This window comes from Leucopleurus acutus (genome assembly GCF_964270905.1).
Source record: "Leucopleurus acutus genome assembly, chromosome: 10".
Taxonomy (NCBI): Eukaryota; Metazoa; Chordata; class Mammalia; order Artiodactyla; family Delphinidae; genus Leucopleurus; species Leucopleurus acutus.
The window spans coordinates 31,551,476-31,576,630 of record NC_139153.1 but is presented as its reverse complement, the minus strand read 5'-3'; the positions used below and the strand labels follow the sequence as shown (position 1 = coordinate 31,576,630).

At 42.6% G+C, this 25,155-nt stretch overlaps 1 protein-coding gene across 4 annotated transcripts in view; it reads left to right on the top strand.

Annotated features, from left to right (window-relative positions):
- Window positions 1-25,155, top strand: part of PXK (PX domain containing serine/threonine kinase like) — a 75,617-nt gene that overhangs the window by 10,835 nt on the left and 39,627 nt on the right. For all 4 annotated transcript variants that reach the window (XM_082848737.1, XM_082848739.1, XM_082848736.1 and 1 more), the window contains exons 2-4: window positions 14,488-14,538; window positions 16,366-16,413; window positions 24,428-24,614. In XM_082848737.1, the coding sequence (XP_082704863.1) occupies window positions 14,488-14,538; window positions 16,366-16,413; window positions 24,428-24,614 (286 nt within the window). The remainder of the gene's footprint in view (window positions 1-14,487; window positions 14,539-16,365; window positions 16,414-24,427; window positions 24,615-25,155) is intronic.

The window sequence follows — 25,155 nt, the reverse complement described above, 5'->3', positions numbered from 1 at the left end:
CAGTGAGGGGGCTTGAGCATATATGTGGCAGAAAGTGGTATTTTAGGACGCTTAGTTTGCTGGTGGTGTTCGAGGTTCAGTAAAAAGGGTGAGGGAAGGGGAGAAGAGAGTCCAGGGTGATAACGAAGCAGTGCAGTTAGAAAGGCCACATCTCAGGTCAGTGGCAGAAGGGAGAGAAGGTAGAAAGAGAAGGAGGAGCACATTAGAGGAAAAGTCTGCTAGGTAGGGGCCGGGAGGGAAAAAGAGGCACTAGAAATGATTAGAGAAATAGTACAAGGTAAGCAAGGGGTACCTGGTCTTCCCAGGAAGATCGTGAGTCTAAGTTTGGTTTTAGACAATACTTGTCATGATAACAGCTAACATTGTTTAAGCACTTATTATATACCCTTCCCTGTGCTAAGTGCTTTACATTACTTATTTGATAAGTTTTGACAAATGTAAATGTAACCACGGTGTAACGTTTTCATCACTCCAAATATTTCCTTGGTCCTCTTTGCAGTCAGTACTTTTCCTCTGATCCCTGGCAACTACTGATCTGCTTTCTCTTACTATTGTTTCACCTTTTCTAGAATGTCATATATAAATGGAATCTTGTAGGATATAGTCTTGTGTCTGGCTTCTTTCACTTAGCATAAAGCTTTGAGCTTCCTCCATGCTGTTGCATGTTTCTTTTTATTGCTGAGTAGTATTCTACTGTATGAATGTACTACAGTTTGTTATCCATTCACCAGCTGGAAGACTTTTGGGTTGTTTCCAGGTTGGGGCTGATTATGAATAGAGCTGCTGTGAACATATGAGAAATGAAAGTAGGCACACTTTCATTTCTCCTGGGTAAATATCTAGGAATGGAATTGCTTAGTCATATGCTAAGTGAATATTTAACTTTATAAGAAATTGCCAGACTTTTCTAGATTCTCATTTGATTCTCATAACCACTGTGAATTGAGTTTGTTATTTCTCCCATTTTTCCGTTAGAAGAAAGTAAAGTGCCAAGAGGGTACGTAACTTGCCCCAGGCCATAGGACTGGGGGCAGCAGAACGAAGGTTTGTATGATGCTAGTGGACTTTGAATGAAAGAGATACCAGTCGGGAGCCATAGCCAACCTGATCTGTTATTACGGCCACACCAGTATGATGGCTCCACATAGCCTAGGCCTAGCCAAGGGCAAGTTAGCGGTCCTTCCCTGAGCCGCAGAACCAGACATGGAGTTGGGGGACTGTTTTCGCGTTCTTCCATTCTGGCTGCTAGGAGTGGAGTTAATTCATTACATATAGTGGAGGCCTTAGGGCAGTGCTGTCCAATGGAAGTATAACGCAAACCATGTGTGTAAATTAAAATTTTCTAGTAGCCCACATTAAAAACGTATAGAGAAACAGGTGGGATTAATGTAAATAATATAGCCTACTTAACCCACTATATCTGAAATACTGTCACTGATTATATGTAATCAATATAAAAATTATTAATGCATTTTACATTCTCTTGGTCATATGAAGCTTTTGAAATCTGGTGTGTATTTTCCAGGATTAGCCTCGTTTCAGGTGCTCAGTAGCCACACACTGCTTGTGGCTACTATACTGGACAGCACAGATGTAGACATTAAAAATGTCCAGAGGCACAGTTACTAAAATGGAAAAAATTCACGTTACAGTAAATGGGGAAAAAGCAAGTTTTAACACTATGCTTAGTATGCTTGCATTTTCATAAATATCTGTTTATATCTGCAAATAAGTAGTCTATAATGGTACTGTAGCCACTGGACTACTTAAATTTGATAAAATTTAAAATTCAGTTCCTAAGTCACACAGGCCACATGTGCATAGTGGCTGCCATATTGGACCTCACAGCCTTAGGTTATTATTTTCTTCAAACCGTTGACCTGATTGGGGAAGGCTGAGCTAGAGAGTAGAACCTTTCGGTCTGCATCCAGCGGGGCTTTGTGACCATTGAGATCCAGAGCCGCCGTGGTTTTTAACAGTAAAGCACAGGAAAGAGGTTCACTGTTCATTGTGCAGCTGTTGTTAGAGGTTAATAGGAGCGTAGTGTAGAAACAGCACGGCCTAGTCAAAGACCCTGTTCTGGTTTGGTGCAACTGCCATTCAGATGGCTGAGTACTCTGTAAATCTGTGTCCACTTTAGGCATGTTCATATAAAAATGCTTCTTTCTGCTTCTTCAGAACCTAGTGTTCATAGTGGGGCTTGTTTAAAATAGTTTTCTTACTTTTACACAGTCTCTGTGCAGTGCCCAGGTAACATCCAGCCCAGATGTACGTAGACAACAGTCTGTGTACATGTAGTAGGAGGTTAGGTTGCAAAGTGCAGCGCACTGAAGTCAAGAGACTGGGCTGGGAGGCGCTGTGCGAGCCCCATATTAACTCAGATCACCCAGGCCCGGGTTCTCCTTACTTTGCCTCCACTCTCTCCCAGCCTCTTCCTGACTTGATGGACTGGTTCTGCCTGTTCTGCCAACCTCAGTTCCTCAGAATGAGAGGGTAGATGGTGAGAAAGCGTTCTGCCCAAGGCCATAGAACCGAGGAACTGCTCTGCCCCTGGGTCAGTCAGGCTTGGGGTGGAGTCTGTTCTCAGCACTTACTAGCTAAGTGTCCTTGTTCAGGGCATCTACCCTCTCTGAGCCTTGGGATTCTTATAAAAGAGGAATAGTGATATCTACCTCCACACATTGCTGGAAGATGGAATAAGCTGAGGAACAGAAGGCGTAGAGTAAGTGCTCCATAAACAGCAATTATTACCTTCAGCTCTGAAGAGATAAATGGCAGCATGGTGTGAATAGTCACGTATGTGGTTAGTTATGAACTGGAACTCGTGTCTCAGGAAAGAGCACAGTGACATTTTTAGGCCAGGTAGAATAGATTTATGTGTAGGCAGCTCTCCATTATCCTTAGAGATGGTGGCCAGTTCTACTAGAAATTATTGAAACCAGTAGGGACTCCCCTAGCTTGACTTCAACTTATAGTTTCAAGCTTTTTTCCCACCAAATGTTTTAGCATCCCTGATACAAGTAGAAGAGTTCATTTATTTGACTTTCATCTTCTGTTTTTCCAGTCTTCCCAGCACAGTAAAAGTGCTGATGGGTTGTAAAATGACCAAAAGATCCCTTGCCAAAGGAAAAAAGATGCTAGCTTGCATTTATCATTAACATCCTGTGCTCTTATCTAAGCTCAGATAATTTCAGTCCTTATCACTCAGGATTCCTTATTTTATTTATTAAAATTTTATTTATTTATTTATTTATTTTTGGCTGGGTTGGGTCTTTGTTGCTGTGCGCGGGCTTTCTCTAGTGGCGGTGAGCGGGGCTACTCTTCATTGCGGTACGTGGGCTTCTCATTGCGGTGGCTTCTCTTGTTGTGGAGCACGGGCTCTAGGCGCGCAGGCCTCAGTAGTTGTGGCACGCAGGCTCAGTAGTTGTGGCGCACAGGCTTAGTTGCTCTGCGGCATGTGGGATCTTCCCAGACCAGGGCTCGAACCCGTGTCCCCTGTATTGGCTGGCGGATTCTTAATCACTGCGCCACTAGGGAAGTCTGGGGATTCCTTATTTTAAAGTAGCATGTTTTAAACTACATGTGTGACAAACCAAGGAACTTCTTAAAAAATTGTTTTTCCTGATTGCAAATGTAATATATGCTCATTGAGGATAAAGTGAAAAATAGAAAACAATAGCTAAGAGAATTTAAATCACATATAATTTCACCTCCGGAGACAACAACTGTTAACATTTGGTGTAGTTCCCTCTTCCTATCAATGTTATCACAGAATTTTTAATCCTTTTTTAATAGTTAACATTATAATATATACCTTTTCCCAAGTATTGAAAAATCATTTTAATACATCCTTTTTTTTTAAGATTTTTTTTTGATGTGGACCATTTTTTGTTTCTTAAGATTTATTTATTTATTTGGCTGCTCCGGGTCTTAGTTGTGGCAGGCTGGCTCCTTAGTTGTGGCATGCAAACCCCCAGCCCCAGCATGCATGTGGGATCCAGCTGCCTGACCAGGGATCGAACCTGGGCCCCATGCATTGGGAGCGTGGAGTCTCATCCACTGCGCCACCAGGGAAGTCCCTTTAAAGTCTTTATTGAATTTGTTACAATATTGCTTTTGTTTTGGTTTTTTGGTCACGCGAATCGCGAGGCATGTGGGATCTTAGCTCCCCAGTCAGGATTTGAACCCTCATCCCCTGCACTGGAAGGTGAAGTCTTAACCATTGAACCTCCAGGGAGGTCCCAGTACCTCCTTTTAAAGGCTTGTGTATTCTTCCACTATGTAGATAAACCATAAATAGCTTGTCCAATCCTCTCATTGCTGATATCCAAGTTATCTTAGCGGGAGAGGCTTTTTTTTTTTTTTTTGCGGTACGCGGGCCTCTCACTGTTGTGGCCTCTCCCGTTGCGGACCACAGGCTCCAGACGCGCAGGCTCAGCGGCCATGGCTCACGGGCCCAGCCACTCCGCGGCATGTGGGATCTTCCCGGACTGGAGCACGAACCTGTGTCCCCTGCATCGGCAGGCAGACTCTCAACCACTGCGCCACCAGGGAAGCCCCGGGAGAGGCTTTTTAATTAGCCCCCTTTAAAACTGAGTGTAGAAGCTGGGACGATAGAGGCTGGAAGGATGGTACTCTTTGTTAGCAATCAGAGACTGATGACGTTGTTTCTCATGTTCAGAGAAGACGGCTGCTGCTTCTTTCTCCTCGGTGCTCTTGGTGCTGCTGCTGTCTTGTGTGCGCTGATTCACCTGCAGACACCTTGCCTTCACTGTTTTCTTGGCAGAAAAGAAAACTAAGTTACAAAGCTAGCCTTTGTGCTGGAAGTTTTGAGTACACGACCCTGCCTAACGCTCGCCACAACCCTGTTGGAATGGTATGGTTTTGGAGATGAGTAAACTGAGGCTCAGAGGAATTAGGTCACAAAACTAGTAAGTGGCAGAGAGCCGTTGCCCTTTCCCTGGGACCTTGTGGTTGTGACGCGGGGAAGGGGCACACATCGTAGCCGATCTCCACATAGTGGCCAGCTCCTGCTGCGGGCTCCAAAAGGACTCTGGGTGGCCTGTCCCCAGGCAGCGGCAAACGGGGGTAGATAGAGAATTAGCCCAAGGAAGAGGAGCACTTCAGTCCCGGCAGGTACTTAGGTTGGAACCAGCTCAGGGCGTGAGGGTGAGGAGTTGGCCGTCTTAGATACCAGAACCCACATAAAAATCCTGATTGCCAGCCAGATGAGAGTTTGTGTATTTGTCTTTTCTAGCCAGTTAAATATGTCGGGTGTGGTTCTCTCAGATTATGTTCACTGCCTCTGTTTCTGCCCTTTCAGGGCGTCGGCCCAAGACATGTGAGGATTATTGAACAAGGGAAGGTTGTATTTCATTTTTAATTACTATTTAATTGAGCCTCAGATTTTCCAGGGTTTATTTTCTTTGCTTTGATGTAAGATGGAATTCATGGGTTCCCATCTTAGCAAATTATGTAATTGCTTTGGCATCATTTAGGGGTCTCTGTACTATAGAATGCTACAGAAACTGCTGTTTAAAATGCCGCATGCATTCCGTAGTCGTGTCTCAGGTCAAAGGATTTTGGAGTGCCGCTTTGCAGTATTTCTTCTGGCTGGAACATTGGCTGTCTTTGAAGTCAGCGTGGAGGCCAGCTCCCCTGGCAGGGCAGGAGACCGTCCCACAGAGGAGAGCGTGGACTTCAAAAGGCCTGGAGAAGGAGGCATGCGCAATACAGCCGCTGAATCTCACTACGGGGATCAGAGCATGTTTGTGATGTGTTCCTTGCCCCTTCTGTGAACGCAGAGTGGAAACTAGAGAATTTGTTTTGCATAAAGTTAAAGCACAGGGTTCTGTGATTCAGTCAGTTTTGGTTGAAAAGGAGATACACTTGGCTTCGCTCAAAACTTAACCTGAGGGCTTCCCTGGTGGCGCCGTGGTTGAGAATCTGCCTGCCGATGCAGGGGACACGGGTTTGAGCCCTGGTCTGGGAGGATCCCACATGCCACGGAGCAACTAGGCCCGTGAGCCACAACTACTGAGCCTGCGCATCTGGAGCCTGCGCTCCGCAACAAGAGAGACTGCGCACTGCGATGAAGAGTGGCCCCTGCTTGCCGCAACTGGAGAAAGCCCTCGCACAGAAAGAAAGACCCAACACAGCCAAAAATAAAAATAAATAAATAAATAAAAAACTTAACCTGAGTTGCCAAAACTCAGGTTAAGATAGTGGTGATTCTTCAGATGCCTTTTAAAACCCTTAACTCTTTCATTCGTTTGGGGGCAGGTTTTGTACATTATTGACTTGCACAGCAGTTAAAGCAAAGGCATGTTCCATCCCTGAAAATCTGTGGATGAAACAACGATAAGTAATGAATATTCAGCAGAGCAAGGAGTAATCATTAATTCTAAGTGGAATATTAAGGATTGTAAGCAGCCAGGCAGGTGGCCAGTGGGCTGAGCAGAAGTCCTGCAACCATGAGAATTTCCTCAGAAAGCTTGCTGTCCAGCAGGGTGGTGCCGCCCACTGGCCCAGAGGCCGCAGCTCTTGTGCCGTGTGATACAGTAGGTTTGAATATTGATTTTATAAAATCTGAGGGCGTGGGAGACCCGTGGGGATTTTCCGGAGAGTGCTGTTAGACTTTACCTGCATATAGGTGCACATGAAGATAGCATCATGCTGCCTGCTTCCCGAAGGTGCAGGCGGTCAGTTAACAAATACCCATCACCAACCGTTCGCTGCACTTCAGCCCGTTGGCTTGACCTTGTGCTGGGTGCTATTTGGAATATGAAGAAACGTGTGTTCTAGCCCTTGAAGAACTTAGTTCAGTTGGAGAGGAAACCTGGCCCCCACCCCACCCCTCACACATAGGCAGACACGGGACAAAGATAGCCGTAACATGGTTAAAAAGCTGACCTTCCCAGGTTTTGATTAGGTAGCAAAGCAAAGGGAGAGGAGTGAGTGAGGGGTGTTGAGGATACGCAGGGTCTGACTGGGTAGAGGAGGGATTAAGCGGAAAGAAAGGGTTAGGGCAGTTCAGGCAGGCGGTGGAAGAGCACGGAAGCTAGGCTAAGGAGTTTGGGTTTTATCCCGTGGCCAGTGGGAGCCCTAGAAGGTTCCTGCGTGGGGAAGTAGCATAGTGTTGGGTGTCTAGCAAGGTCACTTGTGCTCAGCCTTCTCTGCGGGCCTCCCTATGAAGGGAAAGTGCCGGGAGGACGCAGGTCTGGCAGTGAACTGGGAGTGGTGTGGTTCGTGGGCGCTGGAGACCCACAGATCTGGCCTCCTATCCCAGAGCCACTGCTCTCCAGTCAAGGCATTTATGCTTTCAGAGACTCAGTGCCCCTCCCTGGCTGCAAATGAGAGTTACTGTTCTTCCTTGTTCACCTGAAGGTGACGTTGGCAGATCTTGTGAGTGGGGCCACCACCGTAGGACCATTCGGGAAACCCTAGAGGGCTCAGGTTAGGTACCTCCTACACCGAAGAAGAAAGGAGAGTGCCTGCCGAAGAGGCCAGGAGGGCTGAGGGTAGGCGGAGAGGATGCTGTGAGTTGTGGTGGGTGCTTGGTTCACTGGTTTCCTTCCTCTCAGGACAGGGTGTTTCTTTTTGTAGTGTGAAGCTGCTTCCTATTGAAGAGGTTTTAGAACCGTGATTCTTGCCTCTGGCAGCACATTAGAATCACCTGGGGAACTTTTAAGACCTACTAATGCCTGTGCCTCGGCCCAGACAAGTTAAATCAGAATCTCTGGCAGGTAGGGTCAAAGCATGGTTGTTGGTTTTTTTTGTGTTTTTTTTTTTTAAGTTCTCTGGGTAATTCTAGAATGTAGGAGGGTTGAAACCCTCTGCTTTAGAGGTAGAGATGTGGGAACGCTGACAGGTAAAAATACCTCCAGACAGCTGCCCCGTCTCTCTGTACTCTGAGTCTCAGTAAATCTGATAGCTGTGCCAAAAGGGAAGAGAGAAGAATGCCGTGGGTTAGGTGGGTTTGGAGGTTGACTTAAGTTTTGGCTTTAGCTTCTTTTACACATTTCTTTCCAAGTGGTCTGTGTTTGTACCCTCACTAAAGTAATTTGGGGCCAGAACGATTCAAAATAAGTTTTCCTCCCTAGTTTTTCTAAAATCTCATCACACTGAGGCATCTTTGAATGCCCGCCAGCTACAGTGCAGTGAAATCTTAAGTATCTCTTTGGAAACTCGGGAGATACAAAATGTCAGTGAGGATGCTTACTGGGGAAATGGCCTGCACTGGAAGCATTAATCAACAGTTGTGGGAATGACAGTCCCTACCCCTGTACTCTCAGGATGAGTCCACCCGAGTTCCCCAGACTGGTGAGGACCCTCATCTTTCAGGGCTGCAGAAAGAGCCAGGCTCAGGGCGTCCCCAGGTCCCTGGGGGTTGCCAGCCATGTCTGGCAGGTTGGAGGGTCCTAGGAATCAGTGACTGGGGTTCCGGTTCCCAGTCAGCTGCTTCCTAGCTGTGCAACTCTGGACAGCTCACTTAATTTTGCTGAGATCTACCCTCCAGGCAGCTGTGAGGATTGGATGAGAAGTGTTAATGGGCCTAGGAAAGTTCCTGGCACAAGATCAGTGCTTATTTTACGCTAATTCTCTCTTCTCTTCCTTTACTTAAGTCAGAAATCACGTGGTCCCAGTGCCTTTCCACTTTGAACAACTTCGGTCCCAACCACCCTGACTTGCCGAAATGCCCACCCTGCTCCTCCAGGATAAGGGTGTGGTGTTGTGAAGAGGAGCGGGAAGAAGGCCCTTTGGGCGCGTGGCAGCAGATGGCAGGGATGGGCAGCCGGCATAGGTCTGTGTGACGCAGAGCCGCCCTACAGGGCTCTTAGCTTTCCCTTCTGTGCCTGGTGGTTGATTGTCTCTTACATAGACTGCAGGTTCTGTTCCACACAAGAGAGGGTGGCAAAGATGGGAATGAGTCACTGGAGGATTCTGGGCTGGTGACTCCGACTCTGGAGGTGGAAGCCTGACTTCAAATGTTGCGTTTCTACTGGTCCCCAGGGCACTCCTCTCTGCTTTAATCAGAGCTTCAGCCTGGTTGCAAGCAGTAGAACAGCTGTACTATGTTTAGTTGACAAATTGGAGATTTGAGGTGAAAGTATTTCCTTTTGGTCAGGCTGGGTGGTGGTACCAAGCCAACGAAAAAAATTAAAATGTTTTGTAGTTAGGGATGAACTTGCTCCATTCAAGTGGAATGAAAGTATTTCTGAGCAAAATCACTGTACCTATTTCCCATTGTCTTTCTGTATCTGCAACCACACGGCAGATGGGACCTGAGGGCAACACTGGAGCCTTAACGTGTCTTAGTGTGTCTTTACAGAAGAAACACAATGGGGTTTTTGAGGCCACCAGTAATTAAGCGAGCCCTCTAGGTGGGAGTGCACATATTCTCAACGGTGTGGTGTGTGGAGTACCAGTAAACTGCAGCCGGGGGCAGATGATGACAGAAGTAACCCCTCCACCACCCTGCATCCCCAGCCTCCATAGACTGGAATGACCTGTTTTACTCGATGCACCTGGAACTGGGTTTCTCAACCTCAGCACTGTTGACGTTTGGGGCCAGGTAGTCAGTCCTTCCTTGTAAGGCTGTCCTGTGCATCGTAGGTGTTTATCAGCATCTCTGACCTCTAGCTGTCAGATGCCCATAGCCCTCCCGCATCCTGTGACAACCAAAGATGTCTCCAGACATTGCCAGGTCTCCTCTGGGGCAGAACCACCCTCTTTGTAGAAACACTGATATAAACATAAAGAGTGTCTCGGCAGAAACATTAATTAGGATGTCAGTTTGGGATATTGTAGTCTGACATCAGGGCCCAGGCACCGTCTTGTAGTTACTGCTTCCCTCTTGCCAAATGCTTTTCCCCAACATTATTGTGTGCCATATTATAGCCAAGTTAAAAAAAAACACAAAAAAACCCCCAACTCCCTAAACTGTGCATATACAGAGGGAAGGAATGGAGTCACACTGTACCTTTCCTGTTTAGAATTATACCCCCAGCATGAACAAAACACAGGGATTGGAACATGATAGGTGCTTAATTGATGTTTACAATTGGCTGCAACATCTTTGTAAAACACAGGTCTAAGCTTTAAACCCAAAGTATATAAAGCAGGACAGCAGTGTTAGCACCTACCAAGTGCTCAACATTGAACTGAAATTTTTAAAATTAATATTATTCCTCTTATAAATCATAGTGAAGCAATGGATGCTTGAAGTGATTTTTGAGAAGTAACAGTTCCTCCCTGACTTAGACATCAGCTTGTCTATGTGTAGTTGTTTGGAAGTACTCAATTATATGTGCTGATTTTAGCTCTACTCTAAGAAGGTAAAAGCCCAGACAATTTGCCAGTAAGACAACCCTGAGAAAAAAAGAAAATTTTAAAGCTAATAGACTGATCCCCAAATACAAGAATATCAGATACTTCTAGTGTTTTATCTCTGTGTATTCAGAAATAATTGCACTGGCATATTGCTTAAGAGATTTGCCGTAGTACACAAGTTAATTTTGAAGTATTTATTTTATAACCCCACATGTAACCAGCTAAGCAGGGTGCCAGGTACATAGTTGATTCACTCGTAAGTTGAGTGGATATCGTTGAATGTACCGTTCTTAACATAGTCCAGAGCAGGAGAAATTCCTGCGTATGTGGACTTTATCAACCTTTGCAAACTAAACAGAATGGAGGGCGCTTCCCTGATGGCGGAGTGGTTAAGAATCCGCCTGCCAATGCAAGGGAAACGGGTTCGAGCCCTGGCCTGGGAAGATCCCTCATGCGGCGGAGCAACTAAGCCCGTGCACCACAGCTACTGAGCCTGCGCTCTAGAGACCACGAGCCGCAATTACTGAGCCCACGTGCCACAACTACTGAAGCCCGTGTGCCTAGAGCCAGTGCGCAGCAACGAAGACCCAACACAGCCAAAAATAAAAATAAGTAAATAAATTTATTAAGAATAAATAAATAATAAACAAAATGGAAATGAATGGTAGTGAAAATAAGATCTATTTTAAAATTCAGTTACCAAGTTAACAGTGCTTATTTGGCTTTATTTTCTAAATAACCTATTTAAATCAGAATTAATTCAGTAGAAAGGATTTGTTGAGTACTGTGTTGATAAGCACTTGTTGAGTAGTGACTGTGAGTAATACCTGAATCATACCATCCAAAGATGTTAAAAGAATTCTGAGCATTTGAGGAAAAAAGTTAATGTTTTTTATATGATTTCATCTGTACCTTCATCATAACTCCTTGTGTGTATAAGCAGAATGCTGGACTAGGTCTCTGTTTCCTTCTTATTTGATTAGTAAGAATTACCTGGGGAGGCTATTAAAACTTCTAATTCCCAGTTTCTATCCTAGGGATTCTCATTCAGCAAGTCTGGTGCAAGGCCTGTGAATGTGTATTTTTAACACCCTCTCTTGTCTTCCCTCCCCAGGAGCAGGAAGATTTCAATGCTCAGGCAGCTTTGGGGGTCACTAGATTTGGTTTCTTTGGAAAATGCCATCACTGCTTATCTATTCTACCTTTTTACTTGTTTTCTTAACCATGGCCTTTTCTAGTTGACTATGCATACAAAATGCAAACTTTGAGTGGTAAAAATCATGGATCTTAGTCTTCTGACTCTGTCTACCATAGTAGTTTTGAATGCCTAAGGTTAACATTTTTTATTTGAGATAATTGTAGATTCTCATACAGTTATAAAAAGCATTGCAGGGCTTCCCTGGTGGTGCAGTGGTTGAGAGTCCGCCTGCCCATGCAGGGGACATGGGTTCGTGCCTCGGTCCGGGAAGATCCCACATGCCGCAGAGCGGCTGGGCCCGTGAGCCATGGCCTCTGAGCCTGTGCTCTGCAACGGGAGAGGCCACAACAGTGAGAGGCCCGCGTACCGCCAAAAAAAAAAAAAAAAAAAAAGCATTGCAGAGAGATCCCATATATTCATCATCCAGTTTTTTCATTGGTAGTATCTTGCAAAACTTGGTACAATATCACGACCAAGACATTAACATTGATGTAATCAAGATACATAATCCAGAACATTTCCGTTGGTTCAGACATCCCTCATGTCTTAGTCCATTCAGGCTGCTATAACAAAATGCCATAAACCGAGTGGCCTATACACAACAGATATTTATTTCTCATAGTTCTAGAGGCCGGAAGTCCAAGACTAAGGTGCCAGCATGGTTGCCTTCTGGTGATGGTCCTCCTCCGGATTCATAGCTAGTAGCAACGTTTCAGACTATCCTCACATGGTGGAAGAGGCAAGGGCCCCTCTGAAGCCTCTTTTATAAGGCACTAATCCCATTCATGGGGCTTCACTGTCATGACCTAAGTACCTCCCAAAGGTCCCACCCCCTAATACCATCATCTTTGGGGGTTAGTATTTCAACACATGAATTTTGGGGGGATAGAGACCTTCCAACCATAGCACTTCATTTGCCCTTCTATAGCCACACTAGTTTCCTTTCCACACACACCCTCCTACCGCAGTCTTAACTCTTGGCAACCACTAGGCTGTTCTCCATATCTATAATTTTGTCATTTCATGAATGTTGTAGAAATGGAGACGTGTAGTTTATAATCTTTTGGTATTGGCTTTTTCACTCAGCATAATTCTCTGCAGATTCATCCAATTTGTTGCATGTATCAATAGTTTATTCCTTTCTGTTGCTGAGTCATATTCCCTGGTGTGGATGTAGCAAAGTTTAACCATTTACCTGCTTAAGGACATCTGGCTTGTTTCTACTTTTGGGCTGTTACCAATAAAGCTGCTGTGAACTTTCATGTGTGAGTTATTGTATGGACATAAGGTTTTGTTTCTCAGGAATAAATGTCCAGGAGTGCAGTTGCTGGGTCATATGATAGTTGCATGTTGTAGTTTTTTAAGAAACTGCCAAACTGTGTTCCAGAGTGTCTGTACCATTTAGAGTTCCCACCATTAATTTATGAGTGATCCAGTTTCTCTGTTTTCCTAGCCAGCTTTTGGTGTTATCATTATTTTTTGTTTCAGCCATTCTCATAGGGATATAGTGATATCTCACTGTGGTCTTAATTTACATTTGCTTGATGACTAGTAATGTTGAATATCTTTTCCTGTGCTTATATGCCATTTGTATATCCTCTTGAATAGCAGAATATTATTGGATGGAGTGCTATTGTTGGATAGAGTGTTCTATAAATGCTGATCAATCTGTTGGTTGATGGTAATGAAATAAAATTCATATTTTATGGCAAGACAAGAAAAATTCAAACATAAAATTTTTCTCAGGAAAAGGCTTCCATTTAGGCTTCCTCCCTCCCCTTTAGTATGTATTGTGTGGCTGCATTGACTAGACCTCCTTAGGAGATAACATTCCTTCTTAATCTGGTAAAGGGTCACCATGACCCACGACTTGCTTTGTACGTGCAGATCTGGATTGTGTAAACTGTTGATATGTCATTTGATGTATAACCTGTTTGTCTTAAAAACTTATATAACTGCGCTTTGACCTCTAACAGGCGGAGCAGTCCTCAGAGCTTTCTGAAAGACTGTCTCCTGGGTTATAGTCCCCAGGTTGGCTCAAATAAAAGTTTTCATTTCTTTCTTAGATTAATTGGTTATTAATTATTAATTAATATTCGGTAAGATTATGAATCTTACTGATTAATTTTTCATCAATAATGGTATTGCTGAATTTGTCTGTATCCTTACTGGTTTTCTCTTTAGTTGTTATATCAATTGCTGAGAGAGGGGTGTTGAAGTCTCCAACTGTAATCATGGATTCATCTATTTCTTCTTCCAGTTCTATCAGTTTTTGCTTCACATATTTTGCAGCTCTGGTATTTGGTGCACGCACATTTAAGATTGTTATGTCTTGCTGTGAGATTACCCTTGTATCTTTATGTCCCTCTCTGTTTCTAGTAGTCTTTGCTCTGAAGTCTACTTTATCTGATGCTTTCACTTAATATTTTTGATCCTCTGATTTGGGTGTTTTTTTGTTCTGTTTTGTTTCTTATTAAAAATTTGTTTTTATTAAAATATAGTTGATTTACAATGTTGTATTAATTTCAGGTGTACAGCAGAGTGATTCAGATATGTATTCTTTTTTAGATTCTTTTCCATTATAGGTTATTACAAGATATTGAGTAGAGTTCCCTGTGCTATACAGTAGGTCCTTGTTAGTTATCTGTTTTATATATAGTAATGTGTATATTTTAATCCCAAACTCCTAATTTATCCCTCCCCCCCGGCCCCCACTTTCCCCTTTGGTAACCATAAGTTTATTTTCTATATCTGTGAGTCTATTTCTGTTTTGTAGATAAGTTCATTTGTATATATATATTTTTTTTTTTTTAGATTCCACATATAAGTGATATCTTATGATATATGTTTTTCTCTGTCTGACCTACTTCACTTAGTATGGTAATTTCTAGGTCCATCCATATAGCTGCATGATTTGGGTGTTTTGTAATTGAGGCTCTTTTCACCTTCTTTTTTAGGAATATATCATTCGGGTACAAAGAGGAATTTCTGTAGAAAATAGCTGGCAGGTAAGCTTTTTTTTTTTGTCATTAGAAAAATGTTTAAACAAAATTCTGACTTGGGGCATCTAAAAATCTGGAAAAACTATATTAATCATATGTCTTTTAGATATAAACGTTTAGCTCTAACACAGGTATTATAAAAGGCTTTTATGTTCCCAATTGTTCAGTTTAATTCGTGTATTTTACTACAGAGAGTAGGAATTTGTTCTCCAGGTGGACACAGAGTAAGTGGGCTAGGCAAATTACTTGTTTTGTTCCTAGTAATTCAAACCTCACCTGAAGCCATGGCTTGTTGGGTGAGGCAGGTTAACATTCAGTCCACCAGGTAGAAGGATGAGACAGTGCCCTGGACATTGTGCATTTCATGGACTCCCAAGTTCAGTCATGGACAATTTCTAGTGCTAGTTCCCACACTGACCATAGGTAAGGATCTGCTTACAGCCCCAGGGCCTGCTTTCCTCACAGGTGGCCTCAGAGAGGCAGAACTTAACTATATACATCTAGAGGTGCTTCCCATCCCAGCTGACTTGCAGAGGGTGGCTGAATTCTGTACAGGGACCATTTCTTTCCTGCTTTAGTAATTATAATGACCCTCCTGCCTTCCAAAAATCTTACCTTGTCCTTCATAGCCCAGGTTGAACCTTACCTCTCACCTTAAGCAGTCTTTGACCTCAGTGACCCATACTTGGTCTTTTCTTTGCCTGAAAATTCAAACTGCTTTTTGTTGGACTAATTATACTATTTAACATCAGTTGAGCATTTATTGTTAGGCACATTAATTCACTTAGCCCTTTAAAGGCAGTTCTGTGTGAGAGTATTAGCCCCATTTTACATTCAAAAGGTAAGTAACTGGTCCAAGGTCACGCTTATATCCCTGACAGAACAGGGGTGGAATTTGCACATTCTCTGTGGTTAACTATTGTACTACCTTTTGCTCCTTTGCACTTATCAGGGATGCCCTCATGTTTAACTTTCTGATGTATATTTGTCAAACAGGCCCAAGGGCAATGTCCTACCAGAAAAATCGACCCTTGATGTAGTTTTCTAGATCCAATGCTTTAGAGTCCTGGGGGACACTTAACAAAAATGTTGATACTTAACCTCCTTAAATTCCTGAATTCCTAGGTGATCTCCAAGCAATTCTTATGCACACTAATATTTGAGAATCATCAATAAAGATTGAAAAAACTTTTTGAAAGCAAAATAACTTCCTTCCCCGGAGACTGAAGAGCTAGTGGAATTTGGCTATGGCCTAATCAATGGCATCACCATAACTAAGAAAGAATGCATACACAGTGGATGTGGACCGTTGGCCAAGAGGGGAAACGGGCAATCAGAGAGCTGTGTGGCCTCTCTGCCTGCAGATGCGTCCAATCTCTAGACTGGTTGGATCTCAAATGGGGGAAGTTTTATCCAGGGCAAGGATGAAATGGCCTCAAGACTGTCCACATGCTTTAACTTTAATTTTATGTTCACTAAAACTTTTTTTTTTTTGGTAAATCATTAATTCATCTTTCTAGGTGCCTGGTTAATAAAAAAAAAATACTTAAAGGGCTATTCACCCTGGAAACAAATACGTCATCATTCTTTCTTACCTGTTGGCATCTTGCGAGTTTGGCTAGCATTAACCAGTTTCCCATGGCCCAGCCAACTCAGGGGCAGTGCTTGGTCTGTTTTCTGGGGCTGCTGAGTTAAGCAAGTTAAGCACCAGGTATATAAGCCCTGCTACCCTTAATGCAAGTGCCTTGGCTCTAAAATGCCAATAAATATTAAATAGGGAAATGAAAATTGATGGTCTTTGCTGAATCAAAACACCACTTTTATTTCTTACAGATTGTTAGGAGATACAGTGACTTTGATTTGCTGAACAACAGCTTGCAGGTAATTATTTTAAAACACCAATGACACATTTATTGCTTGGGGTATCTTAGAAACTGGTTGGAAACAACAATATTAGGAACAAGAAATTAGCAAATTTCCCTAGCAAAGGAGATAAGCTCATACTTTAAACAGATGATGTGTGACTCTAAAAATAAACTTTGGGGAATAAACATCATTTATAATAATCACCTTGCAGCTGGGTACCTTTGAGCCAGATTGCGTCCTTACCACAATCATGGGATGCTGTGTGTTATCTCCTTTTCGCAGGTTAGGAATGACTAGATGGGTTGCTAGAGTTGTTCACTGAGAGCTGGGACTCTCAGACTCTCTTAAACAAGGCTGCATAGTCAGCATTGCAGATCAACAACACTCAGCAGTAACTAGAGACTCAGCCTTTTTCAGTGTAACTTTTTTTTTTACTTTTTAAACTTATTTTTTGGCTGCATTGGGTCTTCGTTGCTGTGTGCGGGGGTTACTCTTCGTTGTGGTGTGCGGGCTTCTCACTGCAGTGGCTACTCTTGTTGCGGAGCACGGGCTCTAGGTCATGCGGGCTTCAGTAGTTGTGGCACGCGGGCTCAATAGTTGTGGTGCACGGGCTTGGTTGCCCCACAGCATGTCGGATCTTCCTGGACAAGGGATAGAACCCATGTCCCCTGCATTGGCAGGCAGATTCTTAACCACTGCGCCACCAGGGAAGTCCCTCAGTGTAACTTTTTTCTCTTAAATATGTATTTCTAAATCCCTTTGATTTAAATGTTTGTAACTTGGTGGCCATAATGCAAAGAGGGATGAGCTGGAAACAAAGCTAGTGCTGGTAATGATCGAAGGGTCCTAGAGAAGTGTTAGCACCGTAGGTACTGGCAATACCACCTATGTCTTCACCTGGTAGATTGGTCTTCAGGGGCCATGGGTTATTGAAGACCACTGGGCTTGTATCATATCTCAGCTTTGATTGGTAGCATAAACCCTTGAGCCAGAGTGCTTGGCTTATGACCAGCCCAGCTGGGAGGTGAACTGGCCATCATCAGTCATTCTGAGTGACCTCTGATCCTGTCCACAAAGATCAGGAGGACTGCTGACTGGGAGGCAGCGTAATGCTTCATTTCCTTCAAAAGGCCGTTTTTTATTGACTAGACTTTGGAAAAATAGCATTTGTAGGGCCCAGACTTTCATATTATTTACAACACTGCTGGAAGCATGAATGCCTTATTTTCCTTCCAGTAGAACTGGCCTGAGTATCTGCAGACCTTCTTGTAATTGACATATGGTCCTGCATTTCACACGTGTTGTCTGTCTACATTTTTTTAAAAATAAATTTATTTAATTTTTAAAGTTTTGACTGCATTGGGTCTTTGTTGCTGTGCACGGGCTTTCTCTAGTTGTGGCAAGTGGGGGCTTCTGTTTGTTGTGGTGCATGGGCTCTAGGCACGCGGGCTTCAGTAGTTGTGGCACATCGGCTCAGTAGTTGTAGCTTGCGGGCTTAGTTGCTCCACAGCATGTGGGATCTTCCCAGACCAGGGCTCAAACCCATGTCCCCTCCATTGGCAGGTGGATTCTTAACCACTGCGCCACCAGGGAAGTCCCAGAGGGGGAGTGATTTTGTACAGTGCCGTTCAGCCATGGCTGAGTAAGAATCATGGGAAAAATACTTCTGAAATTGAAATTGCCTAGGCCTAGCCCCCAAGAATGGGGGGTGGGGAGGAGGGTTTTATCTCCTATTTGTTCCTTCTTTGGGGATATAAAGTTGAATCTCCATGACTATTCAATTATAGCCTTTTTAATATAATAGAATTTTATTTTTGCATCAGTGTAATTTTCCTTGTTAAAATGGGCACTTTCACTGTGCATCTTATTTCAGATGCAAATATCCACATGTATTGATGTTGGCTTGTGCTGGGCAGGATATGGCCAGACAGCATTTCAGTGGGAGGTTTTTCTGGATCCAAGTAAACAAACAGAAGAAAGCACATACAGCTTTTTGGCAACAAAATAATTTCAAAACAACCCCATAAAACAGACCAAAAAGATTCCAAAACCACAGAAGAAAACTGTGACCATGAATTTCAGTGTCTGATTACCCTTCTGACAGATAAATGAGTTCCTGCTGAAAAAAGAGAAATGTAATACACATATGCAGAGTTGTCTGAGTCCAATAGGAAACATACCTAAGCAAAAAAACCCAAAAAACCAGCAGGATGTAAAATTATACATGCAATATAATAATTACATTGAAATGTTTAGGAAAAAAGCTTGGAAGGAAATATGCCAAAATGTTAACAATGGGGTTCCCCAGGTGGCAGGATTATGGGTTATGTTTATTTCTGGTTCTTTATACTGTTCTGTACTTTCCAAGTTCGGTACAAGTAAACACATGCAAGCTGTATAAGTAGAAAAACAGAAAAAAAGCTGTACTTTCCCAACTTTTTATAGTGAGCATATCTTGTGGTAACAGTGAAGAAAAATCACCACCTTATTTTAAAGGCACCATCAAATTGGTGACCATCTAGAGAGATAGCATGCGACACAGGAAAAGAAGAAAGAACTGCAGTGATGGGAACTGGCAGGGAACCCTCAGACTTGGCATGGGACCCAGCCTCTGCCTCTTACCAGCCCTGAGACCTGGGCTCAGTTACTTCCTCTCTCTGTCCTCACTCTCCCTGTCTGAAGCCAAGGGGCTGAACCAGATGACTTCTCAGGTCTGTTGTAGCACAAATGTTTTGTGATTTGGCTGTACTGCCCATTGTTGACGTAGGAGAGACTACTGAACACTGGGGGGAAATGGGGACAAATTAGGGTCTGTTGAGAGCTTAGAACTCCCTAGAATACTCCCTAGAATGTAGTTGAAGACAATTTACAGATCGTTAAGGTCTGATAACAGAAATGAGAGACTAGTAGATTCAGAGTTAGGTTTTTCCTCCAGACAAAAAGCTAGTTTTCTTGAAACTGATAGAGTTTGTTATGGAATTTAGAAGCTTCTGCTAGGCTAGCATGGGTCAGATTATGGGCTCCAGACCCCAGTTTGGCTGTCATCCCCCCTTTGCTTTGTCACTCCGCAGATGTTATGAATGGAGGAACTTTTATGAATGGAGGAACTTTGGGGACTTCTCTGCTGGGCTTCTTGTTCTCTTTTCCTTTATACAAGGAACTCAAGAAGGGAATACATAGGGTACGTTGAAGAGGGAACAATAAAAAATGGGATGATTGGCTTGAAGCCATCCCTGTGGAGGTGTCTAGGAAATCACTGACTTAGTGGCTTCATCACTTTATGTGCTAGTACTCTCTCTCCCTCCTTTCTAATTAGTCATGGGAGTTCTGAATTTTATATTCTGTGACTGGTAAGCATTTGAGAAATTCTGGGAGGAAGCTGAAAGAGAAGTTTCTGTTGAATGTTAATCTCCTTTCAAAGGCAAGATTTTATTTTAGTTTTATTTATTTATTTATTTATTAGTGAACTTTAAAAAAAAAATTTATTTGGCTGCGCCGGGTCTTAATTGTGGCACATGGGATCTTTGTTGCGGCATGCAGGATCTTTTAGTTGCCACATACGGGATCTTTATTGTGGCATGCGGGATCTTTTTAGTTGTGGCATGTGGGCTCTTAGTTGTGGCACGTGGGATCTAGTTCCCTGACCAGGGATCGAACCCAGGGCCCCTGAATTGGGAGCACGGAGTCTTAACCACTGGACCACCAGGGAAGTCCCTCAAAGGCAAGATTTTAAAGTAACACACACAGCATAGTTTCAATACTTTTAGGAATATTTATTGTGAGATCTTAAACCAGGGCAGGAAAACACCTCCCATCTGTCTAGCAGACTGACATGGCAGGGACACTCTAATCACAGCTGTTGGCAAAGAACTCTGTTTCACCTGTTGATTTGGAAGAGCTGATGGGATGTCTGGGCAGATCAATACATTTTCCTAAAGAGAAATGAAGCATGAAAAAAAAGATTGGTTCAAGCTTGGAGGCCACAAAGTTTGAAACAGATAGCTTATCAAATTCATGAATGAAAAATAGCACCCCCCCCAAAAAAAAATAGCCCTGTTGGGGTTTGAATCCAATGTTGTCAGATGTGACTGTCCATTCCGAGTGATGTGTGAGGTTCAGCTGGGTCTGCTCTTGGGCAGGTAGTGCAGGAAAATGCGCTGATATTGGCTGATAGTAATTTTAAAAAAAATCCTTGTTGTGTATATGATCACTTTGATGAGCAAAAGGGATTTTTCTTTCTTTTTTTTAATTGAAAAAAGTAGTAAATGAGAAATGTTAACATTTCATAGTATAGAAATAAAAATTAATTCACCAACCCACTCCCAGAGGTAGCTATTCTCAAGCAGGTAGTGTGAGTCCTTTTAGACGTTTTTGGTGCATGTATAACTATATGCCTGGGCTTATACACACACACACATACATACACACACAAATGAGATTATATCCTGCAACTTAATAAGGGAGCTTTTAAAAGAAATCAGTTATGTTTTCAGTAATATATTACCTTTGATTCCCCTGTATTACTCAATGCTCCTGAACAAAACTAATAATAAAACGATTGGCTTGGATGTGTGCTAGCTGAGTGATGTGCTTTCTTCATAAGTATGCTTTGTATTTAGCTAATAAAGGAGCTGCTGTTACGTAAAGCCTAATTGTATGAGTGAGGAAAACAACCTGAAATTGAAGTGTGTCATCTGGCAATGAATTTTGCCATGGTTGAAAATTCACTCTAAGTATGTTCTGACATATTTTCATAAATATTTTGGAGAAATAGGCAATTTAGAATTGTCAACCAACCTCTTCATCTTGCCCAATATCAAGTTCAAGGTCTTCAGCATTGTTTGAAAAATACAACAGAGTGGAACAGGCTAAGTTAGGTTCATTCACATGGGTGATTTACATGACATGCTTGTCTGAATTCAAGATGCCCTTCTCTTTAGACCTTCCCCTTGATCAATACACATGCCACTTGGACAGCTCTAATCTACGTACAAGTGTAGACTAGCAGTGCTCTTTGAAAGCAGTTTTGCTCATTAAATTAAGATACCAATCTGACACTTTGTTTTTTTAAGTTTAAAAAATAGATTCATAGGGAGTTACCTGGCAGTCCAGTGGTTAGGACTCCGTGCTTTCACTACCAGGGGCCCAGGTTTGATCCCTGGTTGGGGATCTACGATCCTGCATGCCGCTCGGTGTGGCCAAAAGAGAAAAAGGACTTATAAAGTTTTTTTGTTGTTTGTTATTTTTATTTCAAGATATCTTCAGCCACTATAATTTAATATTTAAATATCTGTGATTTCTTTTAGTGGCAAAAGTCAGATATTGCTAATAATACCAGGTTTATGGCCTACATTTATAATTGAGGGATATGCTAAGTTTGTTTTTTTAAATTTATTTAATTAATTTATTTTCGGCTGCATCGGGTCTTCGTTCCTGTGTGCGGGCTTTCTCTAGTTGTGGTGAGTGGGGGCTACTCTTCGTTGCGGTGCGTGGGCTTCTCATCATGGTGGCTTCTCTTGTGGCAGATCATGGGCTCTAGGTGCCTGGGCTTCAGTAGTTGTGGCTCTCAGGCTCTAGAGCGCAGGCTCAGTAGTTGTGGCGCACGGGCTTAGTTGCTCTGCGGCATGTGGGATCTTCCCGGACCAGGGATCGAACCCTTGTCCCCTGCATTGGCAGGTGGATTCTTAACCACTGCGCCACCAGGGAAGCCCAGGACTCAAAGTTTTAAATGATCTGGAAAACGATAGATTGAGCACCCGCATTTACTTTTCCTCTCTCCCGAAGCCACTCTAAAACAACAGTAAATTGATCTTACACACACACACACACACACACACACACACACACACACACCCTCAAGGACAAATAGAATAGGAGAGGAGAAAACTACAACAAAAACATTTGAAACTGAAAATCCAATGGATGAGAGCTAACTAATTAAGCAGATATGGGAAGGCAGAATTCTGAGATGGCAGTGAGGGTGGCTAACCCCATTGGGTCCCAGTTTATACTACAGAACCTCCAAAAGATTTAGCAATTGACAGCACCAGCTGTTGCCTGCAGCCTGGGCTGAGGTCAAGCTAAAATCAGGAGTTGAAAGTATGTTTAAGCAGTCAGATCACCAAGTCTCCCCATGTGAGCAATTTATGGCTGCTCTTCTCCCTCCAGTAGAAAAACTGAGTTTATTCTCTAGGGAGGGTAGAACAGTCTTTGGACTGGAGAATGCAGGCATAGTTGGAAAATTTACATAACAAACAGGAGACCTGACTACTCCCCACCCCTACCCCCAGCCAAGCCCTCTTCTTCCTTTCAGCTCCCAGAATACTGGCAGTCAGGCGTAGACCCTCCAGGCAGGAGACTGGAAGATTCTTTTGGGAGGATCTGTCCAGCCTAAGAGGAAAGAGCTAAAGAGAGTGAGGTCACAGGTTCTTAGAAAAATTGTCTTTTATAATCTCAGATTAAAAATTGCATTACATTACATCAGGATGCTATTAAGGAAAGAAAAGTATTTAGAAGTAAAAAAGATAACAGTAGGAATGAAAACTCTTTAGAAGGGCTGAAAGATAGAGGAAATATCCCAGGGAGAAAATGTTTAACATAGGTGGAAAATGGGAGCGAAAAGATAAGAACAGAGGACCAGTCCAGAAAGTCCAACATTGGAAAACAGGAGTTCTAGAAAAAGAAAGCAAAGGGAATGGAGAGGAAGAAATAATGACCTAATACAAGAAAATACCAAAGAATGTAAGGATATTAGTTTCTAGATTGAAAGGGCCGAGTACTCAGCACAGAGAATGAAAATAGAGCCATATAAAGGCACATGGAATTCACAAACCGAGGTCAAAGAGAAGATCCTACAAGCTTCCAGGGAGAGAAAAAAACCAGAATGAAGAATCTACTGCTTGAACCTTTAACAGCAGCACCAGAAACTAAAAGACAATAATGTAGCTCCTAAAAATTCTGAGGAAGAAATGTATTTCCAACTTAGAATTCCATATCAAGACTCGTTATCAATCAAGTGTGAGGGTAGAATAAAAACATTTTTTAACATGCAACGTTTCAAAACACTTATCTCCCTTGCTCCCTTTTTAGGAAGCTGACAGAGGGTATCTCCACCCAAAGTCAGGGAATTATCTAAGAAAAGGGCAGGTATGGATATAGAAATGGGGTTCAGCAGGAGAAAGGGCAAAAACTTCTCCAGCATGATGGTGAAGGGAGGTCCCAGGATGCCAGCTTTGCAGCAGGTATAGGGACCACCAGTCCTGCTTGGAGCATGTTGGTGGGTTCTGGAAGGTACTCCTTAAGAAGATAAAATTGATACATCTTTGTATCTGAATGTGTTGAGAAAAGGCTTAGGCGGAGAGTTTGGAGTTGAATAGAAAACTTAAAAAGACTACTAATTGACAGAAAGGAATAATAAGCATGCTCTTTGGCTCAGTTGTGAATATCATTTACCTAATGTAAATATGAATATTGCACTAAATAAAATTATAACATCACTATATTGGAAGGAGTAGTAATAGAACGTGTATGGAATGAGATGAGGATTGTGAAAGAGAACTTAATCCTAATCTTCCATAATTAGAAACTTACAGATAATGCCTAAAAGTGAAAAATCAAGACATAACAATGTGAACGTTCCCCTATTCCAGAAGATCAGCCGAAAGCGTTGAATGTGGCTGCCTCTGGGGAGTGGGGAATGGATATGTCACCTGTTGAGGGGGGGTAGTAGGAGCACTGTGGGACTGCTAGTAATAATAAAAAAAGAACTATTTGACTCTTGAAATTATGTTCATGTATATGTTTGATAAAAAGAAAACCACATTACAAAATTAAGTTTTAAAGTTGCTACGCTGAATAAAGCATCTTATCAATTCTTAGTTGTTACGGTTTTTCACATTTTTATAGTTTGACAAATTAGGATGCATCCTAAAATACCTTAGACCTAATGAAATATGATGGCTCAGGATTCTGATAATGTATCTTATTTGGGGATGACATGAGTATAATACTTTTTTTTTTTTAATTAAAGATTGCAGGCCTAAGTCTACCTCTTCCTCCCAAAAAATTGATTGGTAACATGGATCGTGAGTTCATAGCTGAGAGGCAGAAAGGTCTTCAGAACTATCTCAACGTTATCACCACAAATCATATCTTGTCTAATTGTGAGCTGGTTAAGAAGTTTTTAGATCCAAACAACTATTCTGCAAGCTATACTGGTAAGTAGAGGGATCTATCAGCTACAGTCCCGGGACAAAAGAGGCGCTTTTCTTTGCTGGAGATAATACACGTGGGAGAAATTCTCCTTCCAAATGAGGAGATGTGTACATCTGTTATAGGGTGTTATTCATTTACTAATAATTACCTGATTGTATTTTTACCGTAGATATATAAGAAGAACATTGTTCTAAAATGTTTGTGATGTCTGTTTAGAAAAATATGGAGGAGAACTTATTGTCTGTGTACAGAGTCTTGTCTTTATTATCTTCCCTGACAAAACAGAGAGTAAATAGTCCACAATAATCTATACAGTAATCTCAATTTGATTTGTATTTGGCTCTGTTTTTGTGTTTACAGTATATACTATGCCTGGTTTTCCTGGGAATTACTTTAAACACAACAGTGATCCAGAAGTGTTCTTTCTGTGTCTTCCCTGTTGCTTGCTGAAATCCACTCTGTGCAAAGCCTAAAGAAGAGGTAGTTCTCTTCCAAATCTTCCCTGGGTCAGGGTGGCAGCCAGGGGCCTGAGTTGGAAAGGGT